Raw genomic sequence first — 21,963 nt, forward strand, 5'->3', positions numbered from 1 at the left:
AAAGGTTGGCCCACTGGCTATGTCTAGAAACTTGGGTTTGGGGAGAGTTCCCATCTGCCTACCTAAACTCTCTGTACAAATAATGTGGTTTATGCTAAACAACTGCTTTCCTTCTGGGAGTCCTGAATTCTGGTACATGCCAGGCAGAGGTTATGACCAACCTCCAATAAAATCCCTGGGCACTGAGTTTCTAACAAGCTTTCCTGGAAGACAACTTTTTATGTATCTCACGACAAGTTGGTGATAGGGGAATTAAGCATATCCTGTGTGACTCCACTGGGAGAAAATTCCTGGAGGCTTGTACCTGGGTTCCCTTACACAATTCTGTATCAAAACTCTGACTACAAATTGCACTGTGTGTAAATTATATATCAACTTTTTTAAGTCAACAAAGACCCATGTCCCCTTTCCCTTTGCTAATTTTGCTCTGTATCCTGTTATTGTAATAAGTCTCAGCTGTTTACAACTATACGCTAAATCTCGAGCCCTCTCAGCAAATAATCTAACCTGGTGGGCAGTCTTTGGAAACCCAGCAGAGGCTCTCACAGTAGGGTTGAGTCCTGTCTCTGCCACTACTAACACTGTGAGACCTTAGAAAAAAAAAACTTAGGATTTGCAAGACTATTTCTGGGTGATTAAAACGAACAGAAAAGGGCTGGGATGTGGACCAGCTGACATAAGGTTCCCTATCATTCCAACATTCTTTACATTATGTGATTATAGCTAAACACTGTCCTCTTAGATCAGAATTTAAATAAACTATAAGACTGAAAATTTTAAAAACCTACATATAAACAATTTCCTACCTGGTATAAGTCAACATTAACCCTCAGAAATAAGTTATACTCAAACTATACAATTTAGTCACAAGTCCAAAGTATTAAGAGTTTCTTTTTTTTTTTAACATTAGAATTTTGTGCCAAACTTGTTTTACAGAGGAAAATGATAGTAAGTAACCAAACATGACACTCCAAAATTCTGATACTCTTTTATTATCTACGACTACACTCTAGATTGGGGTGGGGAACACCCGGCCCTTAGGCAGTATATGGCCCTCGAAATCATTTGGTCTGGCCCTACCCAGGAAACTGCAGGCAGGACTCTAAATTCAATAAATCTAGGAGCCTTTTTCATAGCTAATTTTTAAGTTGATAACTTTGTATGGCCTGCAGACGATGTTATAAATATCCAAATGGCCCTTGGCAGAAAAAAGGTTCCCCACCCCTGCTCTAAATGCAAGAATGTCAAATAGCCCAGCCATGATAATTACAAAATTTTAAAGAGAGCTGCTGTTTTGAGCAAGGTAACGAAAGTGCCTGAACTACATGTGAACACTCAAAGACTTGAGGCACAATGTTATAAGTCTGTTAAGTAAAATAACACACTGTCTTTTGAAATAAATACCTTTTAAATTTTTTCGTGGTTTAGAGGATTTCTTCTCCTTTACACTCTGAGTTTTAATGGATTTTTGTTTTCTTTTCTCTTCTTCAGCAAGAACTTTCTGAAGCAAATGAGCAAAAAAATCGAAGTCAAAAGGGCGCTTTTCCTCTGTTTAAAAAAAAAAGAAAAAGAACCTTCAAGTTTTCATTTAAGTATCATAACATCAAAAGCAAATTGGGCCTGGCCTGGTCACTCAGTTGATTAGAGCATCATCCTGATACGCCAAGGTTGCAGGTTCAATCACTGGTCAGGGCAAATACAAGACTCAACCAATGATGCATAAGTAAGGGAACAACAAATCAGTGTTTCTCTCTCTCTCTCTCCCCCCTTTCCCCCCCCTCTGAAAATCAATAAAAAATAAAGTAAATCGGCTTATCAACATAATGGAAAAACAACTCTAGTCACTATAGTAAACTCACATAATAGAACACTGAGCAATAAAAAGAAACAAAATTTTGTTTTGCTTTTTAAAAAGGACCTACTGATAAAAGCAATAACTCAGGTGAATCTCAAACACCTGATGAGTGAGCCCTGGCAGGGTAGCTTAGTTGGTTGGAACATTGTCCCATATACCAAAAAGTTGCAAGTTCGATTCCTGGTCAGGGCACAAATCTAGGTTGCGGGTTCAATACCCAGTCAAGGCACATATGTGAGGCAACCAATTGATGTTTCTCTCTCCCTTCCTCTCTCTCTAAAATAAAAACAAACAAACAAGACACATATCCTTGGGTGAAGATTTAAAAAAACAACATAGTGCATGAATGAAACTAGACACAAAGGGGTACATCATGTATGATTCCATGAATAAGACATTCTGGAGCAAGCTAAACTAACCTATGATGAAAATAGTGGTTACCTGGGTCCGGATAACGGTGGAGACTGACTAGAAAGGTAGACAAGGGGCCTTTCTCGAGAGATGAAAATGTCCCATATATTGTTTTGGGTAGTGGTTACACCACCAATTCTTTGTCAAAACTCAAACTACAATTGCACTATGTATAAATTATAAATCAACTTTTTTTAAAAACCTAGGACTAAGAAGTCCTCATAGCCTATGCATCACGATATGCCCTCTCTTTATTACTATTTACTCTTCCAAACATTAGCAAAGAAGAAAGCAAATAAATATTGATAAGGATCACTCTCACTACACACCCATCAACAGCACTATATCAGAAAGAGCAATTTGTGAATAAATCAGGAGTAAATCCACTACAGGAGTTAAATCCTTGCCTAAGTTAAGCTCTAGTCTAAAAATATAGTAAAGCCCTGGCCGGGGTGGCTCAGTTGGTTGAAGCGTCATCCTGTGCACCAAAAGGTGGTGGGTTCGATTCCCAGTCAGGGCACATACCCAGGTTGCCGGGTCAATTCCCGGCCAGGACGTCTATGGGAGGGAACCGATCGATCAATGTTTCTCTCTCACATCGATATTTATTTCTGTCTTTCTCTCCCTACCTTCCTCTCTCTAAGATCAATAAGGGGAAAAAAGACTTAAAAAAATAGAGTAAAATGAATTTAAATAAAAATATAGTGAATGTAAATAAAATGTTGCTTTACATACATAAGCTCCAAGATTGGATGATTAGAAGATGGCCTCAGAAAAAGAGGTATATACCAAAACAAAAATAAATTAGCCTCAAGAAGCCAATCCCAAACCTGGGACTCCTGAAAGCCCAGTTTTATTGTAGACTCAGCCTTTATCTGTTCCGACCTTCTACAACAATGATGATAAGAAAGGCAGCACTAAAATAATCCATAAAGGTCCTCAGAGGAATCTGAAATATAAGTTCTAGAAAACACCATTTAGGTTTAAATTTTTTTTTAATTTTCTACTATAAAGCACTAAAGTTAGTGAATTCTAAAGGTATCTATTATAATGGTTTTAACAATGGCTCCACACCCCATAAAAGACTATTTACAGCTTTATAAATTCTTTTCTGATTATAATACGTAAAACATAATGAAAAGTTTCGGACCACTTTTCTAAAATAGAGAGGGTTGAGGACCACAGTATTCCTGATTTTCCACAAGCCATTCCTGGAAGTGGTTTCCCTGAGGACCCAATACAACATGGGGCGTAGGGTCCACTCATCTACCTTAGTATTTACTCATTAAGTAAACGTACATGCTCCAAAACCTAAGTCTTCTCTCTAGGTATTATTCTAAGATAAGCTCTATGATAAATAGACACTGAATACATTTATTCATCATGAAACATCGGATAATTGTCTTGCAAGGAATAGAGGAACTACTATATATATGATACATGTAATTGTTTTCTTTACAGATCCCTTGATATCTTTCTCTGGATTTGAAAAGAAAAAAATGTTAACTTTAATGAAGCTATTAGTTAAAAGCTGAAAGGTATACATTATACCTTCAAAGCAGGTGTAAATTCATATGTCATTTTTTCAGACAGTACTTCCCTGACCACCCAATCTAAATATCCACCCCTCCCTCTTTTTTCTTCCTCTTAGAAATTAATCACTATCTAAAATTATGCTTACAGACTATATCCCTTTCCCCATCCAATTACACCGAAGGCCATAAAAGCAGGATTTTCATCTGTCCTGTCACCATTATATACACCATGCCTAAATAGTGACTAGCACACAGCAGGTGGTCAGTACTATTGAATGAATTATGACTGACCACTGGAGAAGGAAACGGCTATAGTATAATATCTTCTAGAAACAATTAACTCCTTCTTGAATACAGAGCACTCCTTCAGAATAAAGAGCACTTAGAAATGGTATCTTCAATACATCTGTGACCTCCTGGACCCCAAAAGTCTGCTTGCTTGCTTCTTGGTATTTTAGCTAATCCCTTACCTATAGATCTGTATCAGCAGCCAGACCTGCACTGCTAAGGAGAAAAATTTTCAATCTTATTCTATGACAAAACAAATCTAAAACACACTGGAACCAAAGACAAAAGATTGGCCACTTTTTAGGATCTCCAAAGGATTGTTAAAGAGGTCTTAACACTTACGGAATGCTTTGTCTATTCTCCATCCATTTGTTTTCTCTTCACGTTTAAATTTATTCTGTTAACAAAACAAAAGATGCTATAGTAATTTTCTCCCATTAAAGGATTATGTTTTTAAAAAAATAAGCATTAAAATGAAACTCTTATAGTAACATATAACCCAAATAAATAAAAATGTCTTTGCCAATAAGGAAGTTAGTTAACCTTTAGCTTTTTAAAATTGAGATGAAAGATTTATACTGAGCTTCCTGATCCTCCTTATGATCAACAGCATGAATCAGAAATGAAAGCTAGATTTACAGATAGAAAAAAATTAAGACCACTAATACAAAAATAGATCAAACCTGTAATCTATTAAGCTAACCAATACTAACTCTATATAAACTAATATATTCATATCAAGTTAAACCTATTACATTATTATACTAATACGTTTTTAATGGCATGGAGGGGAGATTGTAAAGAAACACCTAAGCAAAATTTTGAAACAAGCCATGTTTATCTCTGGGACTTTATATTAAGGGACGTTTCCTCATGCCCCATTCCCAGTTCCACTGCAGATTAACTCCATTATAATGGAGAAAGAAAAGGGTTGAGGGTCAATCCATCCTAAGGTCATTAGGATATCTGAGGGCCTAAGTTTGTGTCCCAGAATGTCTAACCATACATCCCGGGAGAGGAAACAATCTGATAATTTCTCTCTTCTACAGATCAGAGGTCTAATGTTTTTATTAAAAAATATAAAAATAAAACTTTTCAATGAAAAAAAAATAAAGCACACAAAACAAAGAAATTACTTCATGGCCCCCTTTTTCTCTCCAAAAGAACCCAACCACTAACCTGATTTTTAAAGCAATTATTTTCTTGCAGTTCCCTTCTGCTTACCATTCAAGAGAACATCCTTAGACACTATAGCTTATCCTTACCCATTTTTTTAAAAACTTATGACTTTAACGTCTTTAAATCTATAGATTACTCCTTTCCTATTCTTTATTTTTCTTCATAAACTTTTACCAAGTAATACAAAGTTTTCAATGATCATCTTTCTCCCTTAAAAGATTATATTATTCTTTAAACATCTCAGAAGTGCCCTGGCCGGTATGGCTCAGTTGGGTGAGTGTCAACTGAAAGTGCATTACAGCAACATAGTGTGCACTCAAATGCACTCCCACCCAGGAAACCTATAATAAAGTTTCTCAACAAAGGGAACTATAAAGCAGAAAAAGCTCATCCTTTTAGGCATACAAAAGCACTAACTGACATCACTGTTAATAGTGTCACTGGCTATCCCATATTTAAGGTGGCCTAAGAAAGCAATGGTTACATCAGATAATGAGAACTGTGTAATTCAGCATGCTTCTCTTCATGCCTTCCAAGGAAATAAAGAAATATATTTCATGATAAAAAAGCTACCCTTAACCCAAATATTCTAGTACATTTATCTTCCCTCTTCATTATCTAATTCTTCTTTTACCTAGTGTCACTGCCTTTACTGGTACTCCCAGAAAGATATTTTAGAAGTGGACAAGATATAAATAAGAAACTACAACACTAAAGTTAAGGAGATTGTATTCATATTAGAACTGAGAAATAGTACATTACATTTTGAGCTATAAAAAGAAACAGGTGTACCAAAAACATAATAGTGAAAAGGGTGGACTGAGATTTAAATCAAAGGTTAAAAAAATTAGTAATTTTTAGTCTCTTTCCAATTAACGAATGTGATGGGTTTACCTTAATTTCTATCCTTGCTCTGTGAGGAAAAAGCTGTCCAATCATAGAAAAGTCAGTTCCTACCATGCTGATGGCTAAAAAAAACATATCTGTTTCTGTAAGAAAGACCAAAGATTAATCTTCTCAATATTTCAGAGGAAAAAAAAAACCTTACCTAAGTATTTACTTTGAGTTATAAATTTGACAGTACTTAGAAGTTTTTTATTACAGTCCAGGGAATCTTTAGTCATAGATATATGTCTATATACAAAATTATAGACATATTTCAATTTTGTTCCAAAGAACCTCATGGATTTAAAAACATCTTCAAGCCCTGGCCGGGTAGCTCAGTTGGATAGAGTCGTTCCAATATGCCAAGGTTGCAGGTTTGATCCCCAGTGAGGATACATACAAGAGGCAACCAATGAATGCAACTGGAACAACAAATTGTTATCTCCCCCCACCCCCAATCCTCTCTCTAAAATCAGTCAATAAAAATAAATTAAAAACATCTTGCCCAGCTGGACATGGCTCAGCAGTTGAGCATCGACCTAGGGTCTAAGAGATCCCAGTTTGATTCCCAGTCAGGGCACATGTCCAGATTGTGGGCTTGATCCCCAGTCGGGGGTGTGCAAGAGGCAGCCGATCAATGACTCTCCCATCATTGATGTTTCTCTCTCTCTCTCCCCTTCTCCCCTCCTCTCTCTGAAATTAATAAAGATATATTTTTAAAAAACCAAAAAAAAAACTTTAAACTTTCATATAGAAATATGGTATAAGAAATATGCATACTCACACCAAAGCAGCTAGAATTAAAAAAAAAAAGACATTCTACCTATCTGGTCTCAAAATCAGTCATAGCCAATACAATATTACCATTATGCAGGCAAAAGAAAGTAGCTGGAAAAAAACATAATAAATTGTTGACAAAAGTAACCTCAAGAGAATAAGACTGGGGAAGTCAGGGAAGGGAAGTATAGAATCTTTCTTTTCACTCTATATTATTCTGTTGTGTTTGAATCTTTTCCCAAAACAAACTATTATTTCTACAATAAAAAGTAAGTAATAAGCAACAGCATGCAATAGGTATTATATACTTTTTTAATAGCATAATTTTTACTTTTAGAAACTTTATTATGCAATACTATCTGAGGTAGAACATTATTGTAAGCATTAGCAATATTATTAATTCTTCATTGAAACAATATTTGTTGTACAGGAATTTGACAGAGAGAAACATTCCAGCCAAAATGACCATAATGCTAATTCCTAAAAATCCTTCTAAGATAAAGTCAGAGTTATAGTTCCATGAGGGTGGGGGAGTGTCAATAAAATTAGACAGGCAGAAACAACATGGTAGCTTGCATTTTATTTACTTAGGAGAGACCTGGTTTAATTCAGAAACAGAGAAAATAATTCAATTCACTTCAAATAAATGACCTACACGATTTAAAATGAAAATTAGTTACCTTTATTTGACCATGGTTTAGAATAATAGTTTTTCCTAAAGCTGGAATAGGTAGTTGTAGAACCACGCTCAAATATGGGGTCATTTTCCTCAACAACAGAGGGACCTTTTGTCCTTAAAACTTCTACAGTTAAACTGAAAGAAACAAATTTTAAAATAGATCCATACTAAAAGCGAGTAAAAAAACACATAGTAAATACTATTTGAATAGTGATATTTTGAAATTTACCATGGCAGAGTCATATCAAAAGTACAATATACATTTGAGGTATGCATATTTTCTAAGAATCAAATTTTCACATAAAATGTGATCGTCAGGGGCCCTGGCCAGTAGCTCAGTTGGTTAGAGCATCGTCCTTATACGCCAAGGTTTCAGGTTCAATCCCCAGTCAGGGAACATACAAGTATCAACCACTGTATGCATAAATAAATAAGTGGAACAAAAAAATCAATCAATCAATCCCCTCCCCCCTCTATACATATCTCAAATCAATATATTAAAAAAATAAAATGTGACTTCCAGAGGGTAAAAATAAATACCAACCTTTTTTTCAAAATCCTTAAAAGAAATATAAAATTCAGGAAATATCTTTGGGCTACATAAAAAACTGTTTGTTTCATTGACTTCCGCATGTCTCCTATATTTAATATATATTATCATGCTAGACTCAACAAAGGATATTGAGAAATACAAACATTTTATACTTATGTTTTACATTCCTGCACACAAAGGAGTTAAATATGCTTTTAACTATTTAATGACTAGTAAAATCATCATCACAAAATAATGGAAACAACATGAAAAAACAATTATCATTAACAGTATTACATTTATGTTTAATCACCACAGAATCTATATGTTATAAAATGATTTTTTATTAATTAAACTACCAGGAGACTTTCTATCCCTCTTTTTTATTTACTTACTAAAAGTTATCTACTTTTAAAAAAATACACTTCGGAAAGAAAACTAAATTCCACAATGCCAAATATGAGAAATCTAATGTCATAACTGAGAAATTAAACCTCACCATAACAATAATCAGATAATATGTTAAACCTATGTTTCATTGAATTTTCATTAGTTACCACGATCCACCAGAATACGGTATTAGTTAATATGAAAACTTGAATATTGACTTCAAGACTGAGTCAATCTTTGAAATCTATCCTCAGAAGAAGGCAGCATGTGATTGGCTCAATAGCTCGTCCCAATTACCAGTAAAGTTGGTAAAACAGCAGTAGGTTAATGGTCAGGACTATCTTCTCATACAAAATACAGACTTATAAAAACTGCTAAAAATTATAGCCCTGGCCACACAGCTCAGTTGCTTACAGCGTCATCCTGATACTCCAAGGATGCAGGTTCGATCCCGTCAGGCTACATACGAGAATCAACCAATGAATGCATAAATAAATGGAACAACATATCGATGTCTGCCTGTCTCTGTCTCTCTCTCTCTTCCCCTTCCTCTCTCTCTAAAATCAATTATTAATAGTTTTAAAAATAAAAACTTAAAAATTTTAAGTGAATCTAACACACCCTTCTTTTACAACATGCATTTCACAAATATAAACATCGTAGTCTAAATGACAATGACAGAGAAACTCAAGCTCTCATTAGAAAAAGCACTTCTGTTATCATGAAACCAGAATCTCTTGCCCTTTTTTAACTTACCTTTCTTCATCCAAAATTATAGAACCATCTTCTGCCACTTTTACTCGGGGAACCAGCAATGGGCCATCATCCACCTCTTCTTCCAGTTCTTCACTATCTTCAGCATCAGGAGTACTCTTATCTTCTTGTCTATCAAAGGTAAACACAGGTTGACTCATACAGCCACCAGTAACATTTCTGACTACTATGAACTTCTAATATAAATTATTGCAAATTCAACTTTCTAGCTATTTCCAACTTTCCCTGTAACTTAATTGAAAATATTACGTGTTGCCCTAGCCAGGTAGCTCAGTTGGTTAGTGTTGTCCCAATATGCCAAGGTTGCAGGTCCAATCCCCAGTCAGGGCACATACAAGAATCAACCAATGAATGCATAAACAATAAATTGATGTCTCTCTCTCTCAGTCTCCTAAAACTCAATCTATAAATAAAAGAAGGGGGGAGAAACAAGATTGCGGCGTAGGTAGCAGAAGGTACCCGCCGCCTCCCACAACCACATCAAAATTACAACTAAAATACAGAACAACTATCACTCAGAGCCTCCTGAAATCTGGCTGCACAGAAGCCCTACAACCAGGGAACTGAAGAAGCATGGAGACCGGTAGGAGGGGTAGAGACGCGGGTGGATCTGGGCTGGACCACAGAGACTCGGCCACAGGCCCACACTGCTGCCGCGTTTTAAACCAAGGAGGGACATCTTGGGGTGGAGGTTTCCCGGAGGAGTGAGGGGTCCCAGCCCCACAGCAGGCCCCCAGCCCAGGGCTCCAGGACCAGGAAGAGACGACCCCACAACTTCGGGCTATGAAACCAGCGGGGACTGTGGCTAAGGGTCTAAGAGGCTGCAGGAGCCCAGGCTTTCCTCTTAAAGGGCCCCTGCACATACTCACTCAGACCCGCTCCCTCTGAGCCCAGCATCGGACAGCAGCTTGAAAGGAACCTGGGACACTTGGGGAGGAACTAACCTGCCTGAAATTGGGGTGAGAGCTGGAGGGGCAGCTTCCTCCCAGTCAGAAGAGTTGGTGAAGGCCATTGCTCCTTTGGCGAGTCCTCCCCGCACACAGCCGGAAGGCAAGCGCCATATCTGAATCCCCAGCACCTGACTCACACCTTTGGCCCCGCCCCATGATTCCCGGAGGCCCCGCCCCTCCCCACCTGCAGCTCATCCAGGCCATTTCCAGGGGCTTTTCTGTGCAAGTGGCCTCTGGAGCCTCATGCTTAGGACTTTCCTAAAATCTCTCAAACAAGCAGCAGCGGGCCCCATACAGCTTGATAAGCGGCCCCAGGCCTGGCACTAGCGGCAGCTGCATTGGCTCATAGCTTGGCCTCTCCTGGACACCTCCAAGCCCAGCATAAGTAGCAGCCAACTATGGTTTGCTGTGTAGCTCATGCTGGGTGGCCCTGGGCAAGGCACTGGCACAGGCTGACTTTGCACCTCCCGGGAGGCCCCAGAGACAGTGCACCTGGTGGTCAGACTCAACCACGCTGGATTACAACCCTACCACATCCACGAGTGGCACACTCAAGGGGCGCACTTGGTGAACACCAAAGCCCCACTGAAGTAAATCTTGCTCCTCAGGGGTGTCTCCAGCACAGCAGCTCTCTGGCAGTAGTTGCAGCTGGTCCTCACAGCTGACTGGCCTGGGGGTCAATTCCTCCCAGTGTTGCCAACAGCAACCAAGGCTCAACCACAACAGGACAGTGCACACAGCCCACACAGGGGAGCACCTAGAAGGCCCAGCTCAGGTGACTGGGGAGGCTGAGTCACTGGACCCTACAGGACACCTACTACACAAAGCCACTCTACAAATTCCAGAAGAAATAGCCGCTCTACCTAATACATAGAAACAAACACCTGGAAGCAGCCAAAATGTGGAGGCAAAGAAACATGTCACAAAGGAAAGAACAGAAGAAATCTCTAGAAGAGGAACTAAATGAAATAGATTCAAGCAAGCTAACAGATACAGAGTTCAGAGTTTTGTTTATAAGGATGTTTAAGCAGACTATTAGGGAAATAACTGAGAAAATCGGTGACATAATAAAGTACCAATTTGAAATGAAGGCTACACGAACTGAAATGAAGAATAATTTATAGGGAATCAACAGTAGAGTAGAGGACACTGAGAATCAAATCAGTAATTTGGAACATGAGGTAACAAAAAACACCCAACCAGAAGAGCAAAAAGAAAAAAGAATCCAGAAATATGAAAATAGTATAAGGAGCCTCTGGGACAACTTCAAGAAGCCCAACATTTGTATTATTGGGGTGCCAGAAGGGGAAGAAACAGACCAAGAAATTGAAAATCTATTTGAAAAAATAATGACAGAAAACTTCCTCTACCTGGGGAAACAAATAAACTTACAAGTCCAGAAAGCACAGAGGGTCCCAAACAAGAAGAACCCAAAGAGGCCCACAGCAAGACACATCATCATTAAAATGCCAAAGGTTAAAGACAAAGAGAGAATCTTAAAAGCAGCAAGAGAAAAGCAGTTAGTTACCTACAAGGAAGCACCCATATAACTGTCAGCTGATTTCTCAATAGAAACTTTGCAGGCCAGAAGGGAGTGGCAAGAAATATTCAGTGATGAAAAACATGGAACTACAACCAAGATTGCTCTACCCAGCAAAGCTATCATTCAGAATTGAAGGTCAGATAAAGAGCTTCACAGATAAGAAAAAGCTAAAGGAGTTCATCACCACCAGACCAGCATTACAGGAAAAGTTGAAGGGTCCTCTTTAAGAAGAGGCTAATGTACAAAAGAATCTGACGAACTAAATAGATCTGGAGACATTGACGCATTCAACAGACAATCATATCTCAGAGGAAAGAGGGAAGAGGGGTGAAGGGTGGGAAGAGGTTAACCAAAGAAGTTATATGCATATATGCATAACCCATGGACACAGTTAATAACAGGGTGAAGGCCTGAGGAGGGGGTGGGAGTGAAGTGGAGGGGGTCAGTTGGAGGGGAAAAATGGGACACCTGTAATACTCTCAACAATAAAGATAAATTTAAATAAATAAATAAGCAAATAAAAATACTATGTGTTGTTAAGGACATGGTTATAAGATTTTCTCAAATTTTATCTGGTAGAATTTAATAAGAAGCCTTACTTTCTTTGAAAATAAAAAGAAATAAATGCTCACCTTTTCTATCTCAAAAGAGTATCAGAGTAAACCACCTACATATAGGAGTAACAAAAATAACCCTTACAGTTATATAGCATTAGTTTCCAAATCATTTTATTAACTCTCAGAACAACCCTTGAGGGTATTTTCATATTCATTTGAGGCTTAGAGAAGACAAGTAACTTTTGCTCTAGGTTACACAAACATTACTGTTTGTGTAGGGTACACCAAGAAACCAAACACAATTTTCTAAATAATGACTCCAAATCCATTACACTTTCCATTTAACTACATTGTCTCCTTAAGGTTTTACTGAAGCAAACATACATAGAAATCTATAAAAACATAACCTATTTGTAAAGCTTGAGAGTTTTGCTTTAAAACAATGTGGATTCTAAGCAAAATAATAATCATTACTTAATAAGCTTTGAAGTACTAACCAGAAAACCCCAATGTTTCTGCTAATTTTCCACAATCCCCCACCATGAATTACAAGGCTACAATAACTTCCTAAGAGGGTCTCCTAGAGGGCTTTCTTTGTAGGAAACTAACATGACAGTGCAATGTGGAAGGCAAAAGGGAGCTTATACAAAAAAAGACTCGCTAGTGGCATCAAAGCTACACCTATTGCAGGACAGCATACACAGAATGCTAAAAAAAAAAAAACCAAAGGGAAAGGAAGGAGGAAGAGGAAAGGGGAAAAAAGGGGGAAAGGAAAGGAAAAAGAAAAACACTGTATCTATGTTTGCTTGAATAAACACAGATTAGAATTAGAATGATACATTAAAATATTGGTAACATGCTGCCCCAGGAGAGGAACTAGATGGCAGAAAGAGTTGGAAGACTTTTCTCAGTATACTTTTGTTCCTTTTGAATTTTGTACCATGTGAATATATTATTTTTCTAAAGCAAAACAAAACCCCTTTTAATTCCAAAAGCTTTAATGTAAACTAATAACATTGGCCATTTATACATGCAATATATAAATAGTGTGGGGCTTTCTTACTCATTAAAATCATACAGTAACTTTATTCTTGTTAGCAATTCTACTTAAAAATTTCTATCACATGTAATTTGACTATAACAGGAAGTATCATTTGATTTCATTTTTTAAAAAATGTATCCATACCAGAATATATTAAAAAAAGAATAAGATGAGATGCTTACTCTCTTGTCTGAACTGGTGTCAATGATTTTTCAGTTTTCTTTTCTTGCTCCAGTGAAGAACTATTAAACAAAAATAACAGAACACTTCTTAATAAATAATTAACTTACATCTTGTCAATTCTATCTATAGGCAAGAAGTTATTTTAACTTGCATTTTTTAAATGACATTTATTAATAATGGTGTGTCCCAACAGTCAATTCTTAAGCCAAGTATAAATAATCTGTTAGTCCCTAAGTAGGGAATTCTCTTACCCTCTAATTCCTCAGTGAAGGGAGGATCCCAGTCTGAAGGCATGAAGCAACCTAGCTTTCTGGCCCTGCCTTCAACTAGGCTAGCAATTTTCAGCCTTTTTCATCTCAAGGCACTCATAAAGTAATTACTAAAATTCTGCAGCACAACAAAAAATATATTTTTTGCTGAGCTGCCAAAAAAAAATAGGTATCATTTTGATTCATTCACACCGGACAGCTATTGCTGTGTTGGCTTTTGTCATTTTTTTACTTAACAATCTAAGGGAAGAGAGGTCAGTGCCCGTGACTAAATAGTCAGGTATTACATGTTTTAAGAATTCTTGTGGCAAACCAGTTGAAAATTGTTGAACTAGGCCAAAGACTTAGTGAATCTGAAAAAGGCTATATTGAAAATATGCCACTACTACTACACCCACTGGCTAAACCATCAACCACTCAAAAATAAGATTTATCATAAACCCTCTGCCTCCTCAGGCTAACTTTGATTAAAGAAGCTTTGTTCGAGCAGAAGCAGGAGCCACTGGGCAGCGACACCCAAGGTGTTAACTGTCTTGCCTATGATGAAGCCATCATGGTTCAGCAGGACTTAATTCAGCAAGAGATTGCTGTGCAGAACCCTCTGGTCTTGGAGTGGTGGGAGTTCTCGGTCCTGTACAAGGAGTATGCTGAGGATGACAATATCTATCAACAGAAGATCAAGGACCTCCACAAAAAGTACTCATATATCTGCAAGACCAGGCCGGATGGAAATTGCTTCTATTGAGCTTCCCGCTCTCCCACTTGGAGGCGATGCTGGATGATAGCAAGGAACTGCAGAAGTTTAAGGCTGTGTCTGCAAAGAGCAAAGAAGACCTGGTGTCCCAGGGCTTCACTGAGTTCACAATTGAGGATTTCCACATGTTCATGGACCTAATAGAGCAGGTGGAGAAGGAGATCTCAGCAGCTGACCTGCTGGCCTCCTTCAATGACCAGAGCACCTCGGACTGCCTGGTGGTTTACTTGCAGCTGCTCACCTCTGGCTACCTGCAGCAGGAGAGCAAGTTCTTCGAGCACTTCATCAAGGGTGGGTAGAATGTCAAGGAACTCTGCCAGAAGGAGATGGAGCCCATGTGCAACGAGAGCAACCACATCTACATCATCACGCTGGCCCAGGCTCTCAATGTCTCCATCCAGGTGGAGTACATGGACCACAGCGAGGTCAACACCACCAACCCGCACATTTTCCCTGAGGGCTCTGAGCCCAAGATCTACCTTCTCTACTGGCCTGGACACTATGACATCCTCAACAGATAGGGCTGCCCTGCTGCCCTCCCTTCTGCCGGGCGCTAGGCATGTACAGAGGTTTTTATGTCGGTGTAAATGGTCATATTTCACTCCCCGCCCCCTTCCCTGTCATACAACCTTCCATGTTTTATTAAAAGGGATGCTGGTGGTGAGAAGAAAAAAAGAAAAAAAGAAGAAAAAAAAAAAAAAAAAGGCAGCTTTGTTCTTGGAGGATTTAAAGGTAATGAAAATTAGATAACCCCTTCAGATCAGGTTATAGTGTACAAGAAACAAATTGCAATCATGATTACAGAAGAGTTGTTTAGTCTTACTACATCTTAATTATATAACAAAGAAAACTTATTTTCAATCTCAAAAGTAAAAAGGATCATTTACCATCCCAAGAAAGTAGTTACTTAGAATACCACTAATTTTTGTCGCAAAATTCCACTTAAAAGGACATCAGATGTGCTACAAATTTTGTCAACATGCTTTTGGAAAACATGAAACTGTACTCTACAGATACACTTAAATTACTACATACTCAAAGAAAGTAAAACAGAAATAGTTTACTCACGTCATTGGATTGCTATCTGGCAGGTAATATATGAAGTCTCTCATAGTCATTTTTGAACGATCTGGTGCCCTCTGACTTTCATTTATGGCATATTTGTTTTTCCATTGTTTCTAGATACAAAGAGAGGGGAGGAGAGAGAGAGAGAGATCCACTTTTATTTTACAAATACAGAAGAATTTCAAATGTACTATATTCAAGTATATAGTCAACTGCTGCATTCATTGCAAGTGCCTCAATACTACTCATACCACAATTATGCCTAATTTTAGGAAAAATGTTATAAACTGAACATTAAAAAGTTGTTGCACATTAAGGAATTTTAAAAATTAAAGTGACTGGGAGTGGACAAAAGCCCAATATACAAAATCATGCTTACTGGTGCCATCTAACAATAATTTACTGAAAATTTATAAATACACAGCTTTTATTTACCCTGCAGTGAATTCTGTGTATTTTATAAAATTCTTGAAGCAAATGTTTAATTTTTAGTTGCCCCAAATAAATCTAATTAAGCATATTCTATAAAACAGAACATTTCAGAGACTTAGGTTTTAGAGGATATGGATTAAAATGTCATATCCTCCACTGATGGGTGACATAAAGAAAATAACCACTCTGAGCTTGTTTCCTCCAGTGTAAAATAGTGATTTTGAGATAACAAATATAAAGCACTAAGCTAAGTGTCTTCTTCTTAATTAAAAAAGAGAATTCTGCAATTAATAGTGAGAGCTGACATTTGTAAAGCTCTCATTATTTGCCAGACACTAATCTCAATGAGTTTTACATGTATTAGCGCATTTAATCTTCATAACCCTTCAAATAGGTAGATGCTATCATTAGTCTTATTTTACAGATGAGGAAATACATATAGAAAGATTAAATTGCCTTAAGTCATATAGTCAGTAAGGGATGAATCTAATATTCAAACCATAAGGAGCTAACTTCAGAGCTTGCATGCTTCACTGCTTTTACATTGCCCTCTAAGAAAAATAATCTTCAAGATCAAAAAGACCATGGACTCTATTACATGCATACATAATAATTTTTCCCATTTATAATTTCCCATATTGTCAATTTAGAAAATATTACTGGTTCTTTTTTGTTCAACTATACCTGTCTTAAATCAAATGAATATAACTCATGTCACTTGGACATCCTCATAAAAAATATAATTAGAAGTTATAAATATACCCAGCCACTGTGGCTCAGTTGGCTGAATGTTGTCCCAAGCAACAAAAGGTTGCTGGTCCAATTCCCTGTCAGGGCACAACCCTGGGTTTCGAGCTCAACCCCCAGTAGGGGCTGTGAAGGAGGCAGCCAATCGATGTTTCTCTCTCATAGATGTTTCTCTCTTTCTCTCTCTCTCAAGAAAAAGTTATAAATATGTGTATATGTATGTGTGTGTGTGTGTGTGTGTGTGTGTACGAAACTTCTATTTGTGGCGTTCACCAAAAACAATCAAAGATATAGATAAATAAAGCAAATAAAAATTAGTATCATGGAAAAAATAGCTTAAGTCCATAGTGCTTCTTAATCATTCTGTTAAGAATATGGGATACTCTGTTAACATGAGGGATATTATTTGGTTTTGTTCCCCCATAAAAATGCTACGGATGCTTATTTTTCCTCTGAATGATGTCTGACATAAAAACAGCAATCTAGCAGGCAACAGTCAAAATTCTGATTTTTCTCTCTTACCTTCTCTTTTCTTAATTCTTCTTTTAACATTTCTCTCAGTTTCTGGGCTTTATAGATTCGGTATCTGTCTGAGCATGGCTGTTTCTCTTTTGTTGGAATTGGGTGTGGCTGTGGAGCTTCTTGATTAACTGTAGATAAGACTTGAGGCTCTGAAGGAACACTGACACTAGGCTTAACCAGAGTAGGAGTACTTGATACTCTCTTTCTTCTCTGTGAAACAGTAGAGGAAGATTTACTGGATTCTTCAACATCATTCTTACCATCAGTCTTTTCATTACTGTTGAAATTGAAAAATAAAAATAAAAAAGGCATCATGGATTTTCTTTTAAATATTTTAGTTTTAAAAACTAACCTGGTAAAAACCCAAAACAGTAAAGTCTCATTATTTAAAAAAAAAAATCAATGACTTGAGATGTATGTTAGTTATGACAGAGGTTGCAATAAAAAGTTTTAGTAAATCATTTTAACAGATATGTAAATTCTAAGCCCCTAAGCGCATCACAGCACATAATTTTATGTTCATGCTAGGTGCCTCAAAAACAAACAAACAAAAAAAAACCCACCTAACTTATAAAAACAAAGCTTAATTAGCCTGATTTGAATCACTAGATAACTGAGGGTTTTTTTTTAAGTTAAGCTTAAAAAAATAAAGTTAAGGTTATAATCCACACTGACATCCTTCTAAATTGATCTAAATTATTGGCATTTTATTTTAATTATCAACCTGAGATCAGTCAAACCTAACATACATGTCAAACCTCTGAAATATTTGAATTGCAGTATTTGAAGATATACACTTAGCTACGTTAATCAAAATTCTGTTTGAAGCAGAAATCAATTTTCTTTTGTCAGGCACAACTCTACTTATACAGCTACCAAACTCTTCACTCCAAAAAAGTGCTCAGTCACTCCAAATTAGATATTATATGTAGTTCAGATTGGATATAACTATTTCAGGAATGGTCTGAAAGCAAGGTAAGTAAGAAGAGAGGGGGTACAAGTAATGAATTAAAAGCAGTCTACTTTTTTCATATGTTACAGCTAGTTACATATAAAAGTGGAAAATGCCCAAACCTATACTTTTCCAAAAAATCTCCAATTTAAATTCTTACCTCAGCCCTTATAATGTGATACACGTACCACATGCATTTCACCCAATTACGGTGGATGCTGAAGGACAGAACATATACCCCATAGATTTTTACAACTAGCAAGAAAAACACATGATTAAAAAAAAAGTATACTACCTAAATGCCTACTGTAAGAATTAAATATCCTCCAGCCTAAATGTGAAGGCTATATAGACTCTTAGTAATTTATTAAATTATCAATCATCATTCATTATATGTATGTTAACATGATCTGTGTGAACTTCATTACTTTAACAGCAACTGGCATCTGTATCTCTGTTCTGGGGAGGAATTTTGAAACAAATTCATGTAAGAAACTTCAACATTACTAAGCAACACTAAGCTAGCAAAATAACATCCTATATCCAGTACCACTTCAGGTCAACAGAGGAAGAAAACCAAAAAGAAAAGAATAAAAAGCTCACCTTCAAGCCAGAGCATAAACAGAATTTATACCATCTCACTGTTATTTAGTAAGGTTGGTTTTTATTCGTCTCCTCACATATATACTACAGAAACAGAGGCATTAGCCTGCCATGTCTTGACTTTGCTCCATCACCTTTATTTCAAACAAATAACTTTTTGTAAGCAACTACTGTGTCCTGTGCAAGATGGTTATACAGTTTTTTCTAACCCACACAACAACTCTCCAAAGCGGGTAATATTATCACCATTTTACAGATGAGTAATTCTGCCTGGGCAAAGTCTACTAAATTGTTAGATTCGGTAGAAGAATTCTGAAACTAAATGGGATACATGACATATGCTTTTCCATGTTAAAGGGGCTTACTCTCAAATCAAAGTAAATAACCAGACCTTTCCACTGACATAAATCAGCAGAACCAAAATAACACTGACCTTTTAAAAATAAATGTTTTGCCTGGCCAGTCATGGATCAGTGGTTGAGCATCCACCTAGGATCCAAGAGATCACAGTTCCATTTCCAGTCAGGGCACATGCCCGGGTTCTAGGCTTGATCAATGACTCTCTTATCACTGATGCTTCTATCTCTCTATCCCTCTCCCATCCTCTCTCTGAAATCAATAAAGACATATTTTTAAAAATAATAATAAATTAAATTTAAAAAATAAAAAATAATAATAATAAATAAATGTTTTGCCCTGGCTAGCGTGGCTCAGTTAGTTGACTGTCCTCCCATCCACTGATTCCCCGCAGGGTACATGCTGAGGTTTTGGGCTCCATACCCAGTAAGGGGCATGCAGGAGGCAACCCATTAATGTTTCCCACACTGATGTTTCTTTCACTCCCTCTCCCTCTCTTTTCCTCGCTCAAAAAAAAAAACCAAAACAATAAATATATATATTTTTTAATATATCTTTATTGATTTCAGAGAGAGGAAGGGAGAGAAGGAGAGAGGGAGAGAGAGAGAGATGGAAACATCAATGATGAGAGAGAGTCATTGATCTGCTGCCTCCTGCACGCCCCCCACTGGGCAGCTAGCGAGAAACTCAGGCATGTGCCCTGAGGGGGAATCAAACCAAGATCTCATAGATCCTAGGTTGATGCTCAACCGCTGAGCCACTGCTGGGCATCAATAAATATTTTTAAATAACAATAGTTTTGGCCCTGGCCAGGTAGCTCAGTTGGTTAAACCGTCCTCCTCATAAGCCAAGGTTGCCTAAATCAAGGTTGTGGGTTCCATCCCCTCAGGGCACATACAGAAGAAACCAATGAGCAGAACCAGTGTGACTCAGTGGTTGAACTTCTACCTATGAACCGAAAGGTCACTGGTTGATTCCAGGTCAGGGCACAAGCCTGGGTTGTAGGCTTGATCCCCAGTAGGGGGCGTGCAGGAAGCAGCCCATCGATAATTTTTGTCCCTCATCAATGTTTCTATTTCCCTCTCCCTCTCCCTTCCTCTCTCAGAGGAATATGGAGATAGAAACATCAAAAAATGTTTTTATTGATTTCAGAGAGAGGAAGGGAGAGAGAGAGGGAGATAGAAACATCAATGATTAGAGCCATAGATCGGCTGCCTCCTGCACGCTCCCTGCTGGGGATCGAGCCGGCAAACCGGGCGTGCGCCCTGACCAGAATCCAACTGAGATCTCCTGGATCATAGGTCCATAGATCGATGCTCACTGCTAAGCCACTCCCGCCAGAAAAAATATACATATTTTTAAAAGAGGCAACCAATGAATGCATAAATAAGTGGAACAATAAATCGATGTTTCTTTCTCTCAAAATCAATAAATAAATATAAATGTTTCAAAAACTACTTACTCCAGAAGAATGAAAACTACGGTAATCTCAATTCTCTAATGAATAACACCACGTGTGGATATTCACCTCAAGACTGTGAATTCCTCCCACAACCACTTGAAGGCATGATTCTCTCCCCCAGAATCTATATCCTCCGGCCTCAACTGTAAGACTTCGTGCCAGCGAGGGAAACACTTCTAAGATAAAGTTCACCTGCTCAGCTGACAGGCCCGGAGAGGCGGAGCAGATGAAAATGTTTCCCTCTTCAAGCACTTACCTGCTCCTGGGAGCCTCTTCTTGTGGCTCTGCTCTTTGGAAATCCACCGGGGGCACATCTGTGGGCTCCACGGGCTTTGGGTCACGGGCCGCTGCCGGTTCCGGAGGCCTGGGAGCCTCCTGTCCACGCTGGGGATTGGTGGCGGTGGAACACCTAGCGCCCACACCAGGCCTGACATTCGGCTTCACGCTAAGGCGTGCCCGGCGGAACATGGCGGAGCCAGGGGGCCCGGGGAGGCGGCCCCACGGCCGCTCTTAGCCCCGAGCCCCGGCCGCTGCCCCAGAGAGGGTTAGGAACTACGCCCTTTCCCCAAAGCCACAAACCAGCCCAGCCGGCAGCTACCGCAGATTCACGCCCCCGCCGCCTCCTGCTGCCCCCCGCCGCCGCCTCTTCTTCATGACCCTGCTACATTAAGAGCTGGATTTTCCCCAACACCTTACTACCCACCCTTAGAGGGCGCCTAAACCAACACGTCATCAGCGAGCGCTGCGGGATGACGTAAGACGCACAGCGCCCGGAGCCATGGTAACTGTCAAACTACAGAGTCTGAGTTACCGATGAACCAGAAATAGAGACGCCAGGCGGTGTGCTCTCCCTTCTCCAGGCGTCCTTAGAAGTTGTTGAAAAGAGCGGAGAAAGGTAGTACACCCCTCAGCCCAGAATTTATGGGAACTACTAAAACCGCTCGCCGATTTTGTTTTTACAGGGTTCTGTAGAGCAGAGACTGTTTAAGAGCACATCCCCAGGGCTTAGAAATTCTAAATTGAGTGGAACATAGGTTAGAAATTCAGGTGTGAAGCAACTGATAGCAGTTACCTCCTAAGAGAGGAACTGGGTTTCTGGGAAATATATCGTGGAAGGAAGAGCATTAACTGTACGTACTTGTGTACTTTTTAATGTGAATGTATTGCCTATTCAAAAATTATTATAGTTAAAACTTTGTAAATCAATGTATCCTTAATCT

General features: G+C 38.4%; 1 protein-coding gene and 1 pseudogene across 8 annotated transcripts in view; one reads left to right on the forward strand and one right to left on the reverse strand.

Moving 5' to 3' along the window:
* Window positions 1-21,477, reverse strand: part of BDP1 (BDP1 general transcription factor IIIB subunit) — an 80,683-nt gene extending 59,206 nt beyond the window's left edge. For all 7 annotated transcript variants that reach the window (XM_081133434.1, XM_081133437.1, XM_081133433.1 and 4 more), the window contains exons 1-9: window positions 21,000-21,477; window positions 17,370-17,646; window positions 15,672-15,781; window positions 13,580-13,639; window positions 9,288-9,416; window positions 7,611-7,744; window positions 6,163-6,257; window positions 4,432-4,486; window positions 1,405-1,548 (exon numbers count right to left, since the gene is read on the reverse strand). In XM_081133434.1, coding sequence (XP_080989560.1) covers window positions 1,405-1,548; window positions 4,432-4,486; window positions 6,163-6,257; window positions 7,611-7,744; window positions 9,288-9,416; window positions 13,580-13,639; window positions 15,672-15,781; window positions 17,370-17,646; window positions 21,000-21,211 — 1,216 coding nt within the window. In that variant the 5' untranslated portion in view covers window positions 21,212-21,477. The remainder of the gene's footprint in view (window positions 1-1,404; window positions 1,549-4,431; window positions 4,487-6,162; window positions 6,258-7,610; window positions 7,745-9,287; window positions 9,417-13,579; window positions 13,640-15,671; window positions 15,782-17,369; window positions 17,647-20,999) is intronic.
* LOC308554444 (ubiquitin thioesterase OTUB1 pseudogene) lies at window positions 13,741-15,124 on the forward strand (annotated as a pseudogene). Its single transcript has 2 exons — window positions 13,741-13,802; window positions 14,306-15,124. The product of its transcript is annotated as a ubiquitin thioesterase OTUB1 pseudogene (transcript).
* Window positions 21,478-21,963: the final 486 nt, after the last annotated feature.

Source organism: Miniopterus schreibersii (genome assembly GCF_964146895.1).
Source record: "Miniopterus schreibersii genome assembly, chromosome: 3".
Classification (NCBI taxonomy): Eukaryota; Metazoa; Chordata; class Mammalia; order Chiroptera; family Miniopteridae; genus Miniopterus; species Miniopterus schreibersii.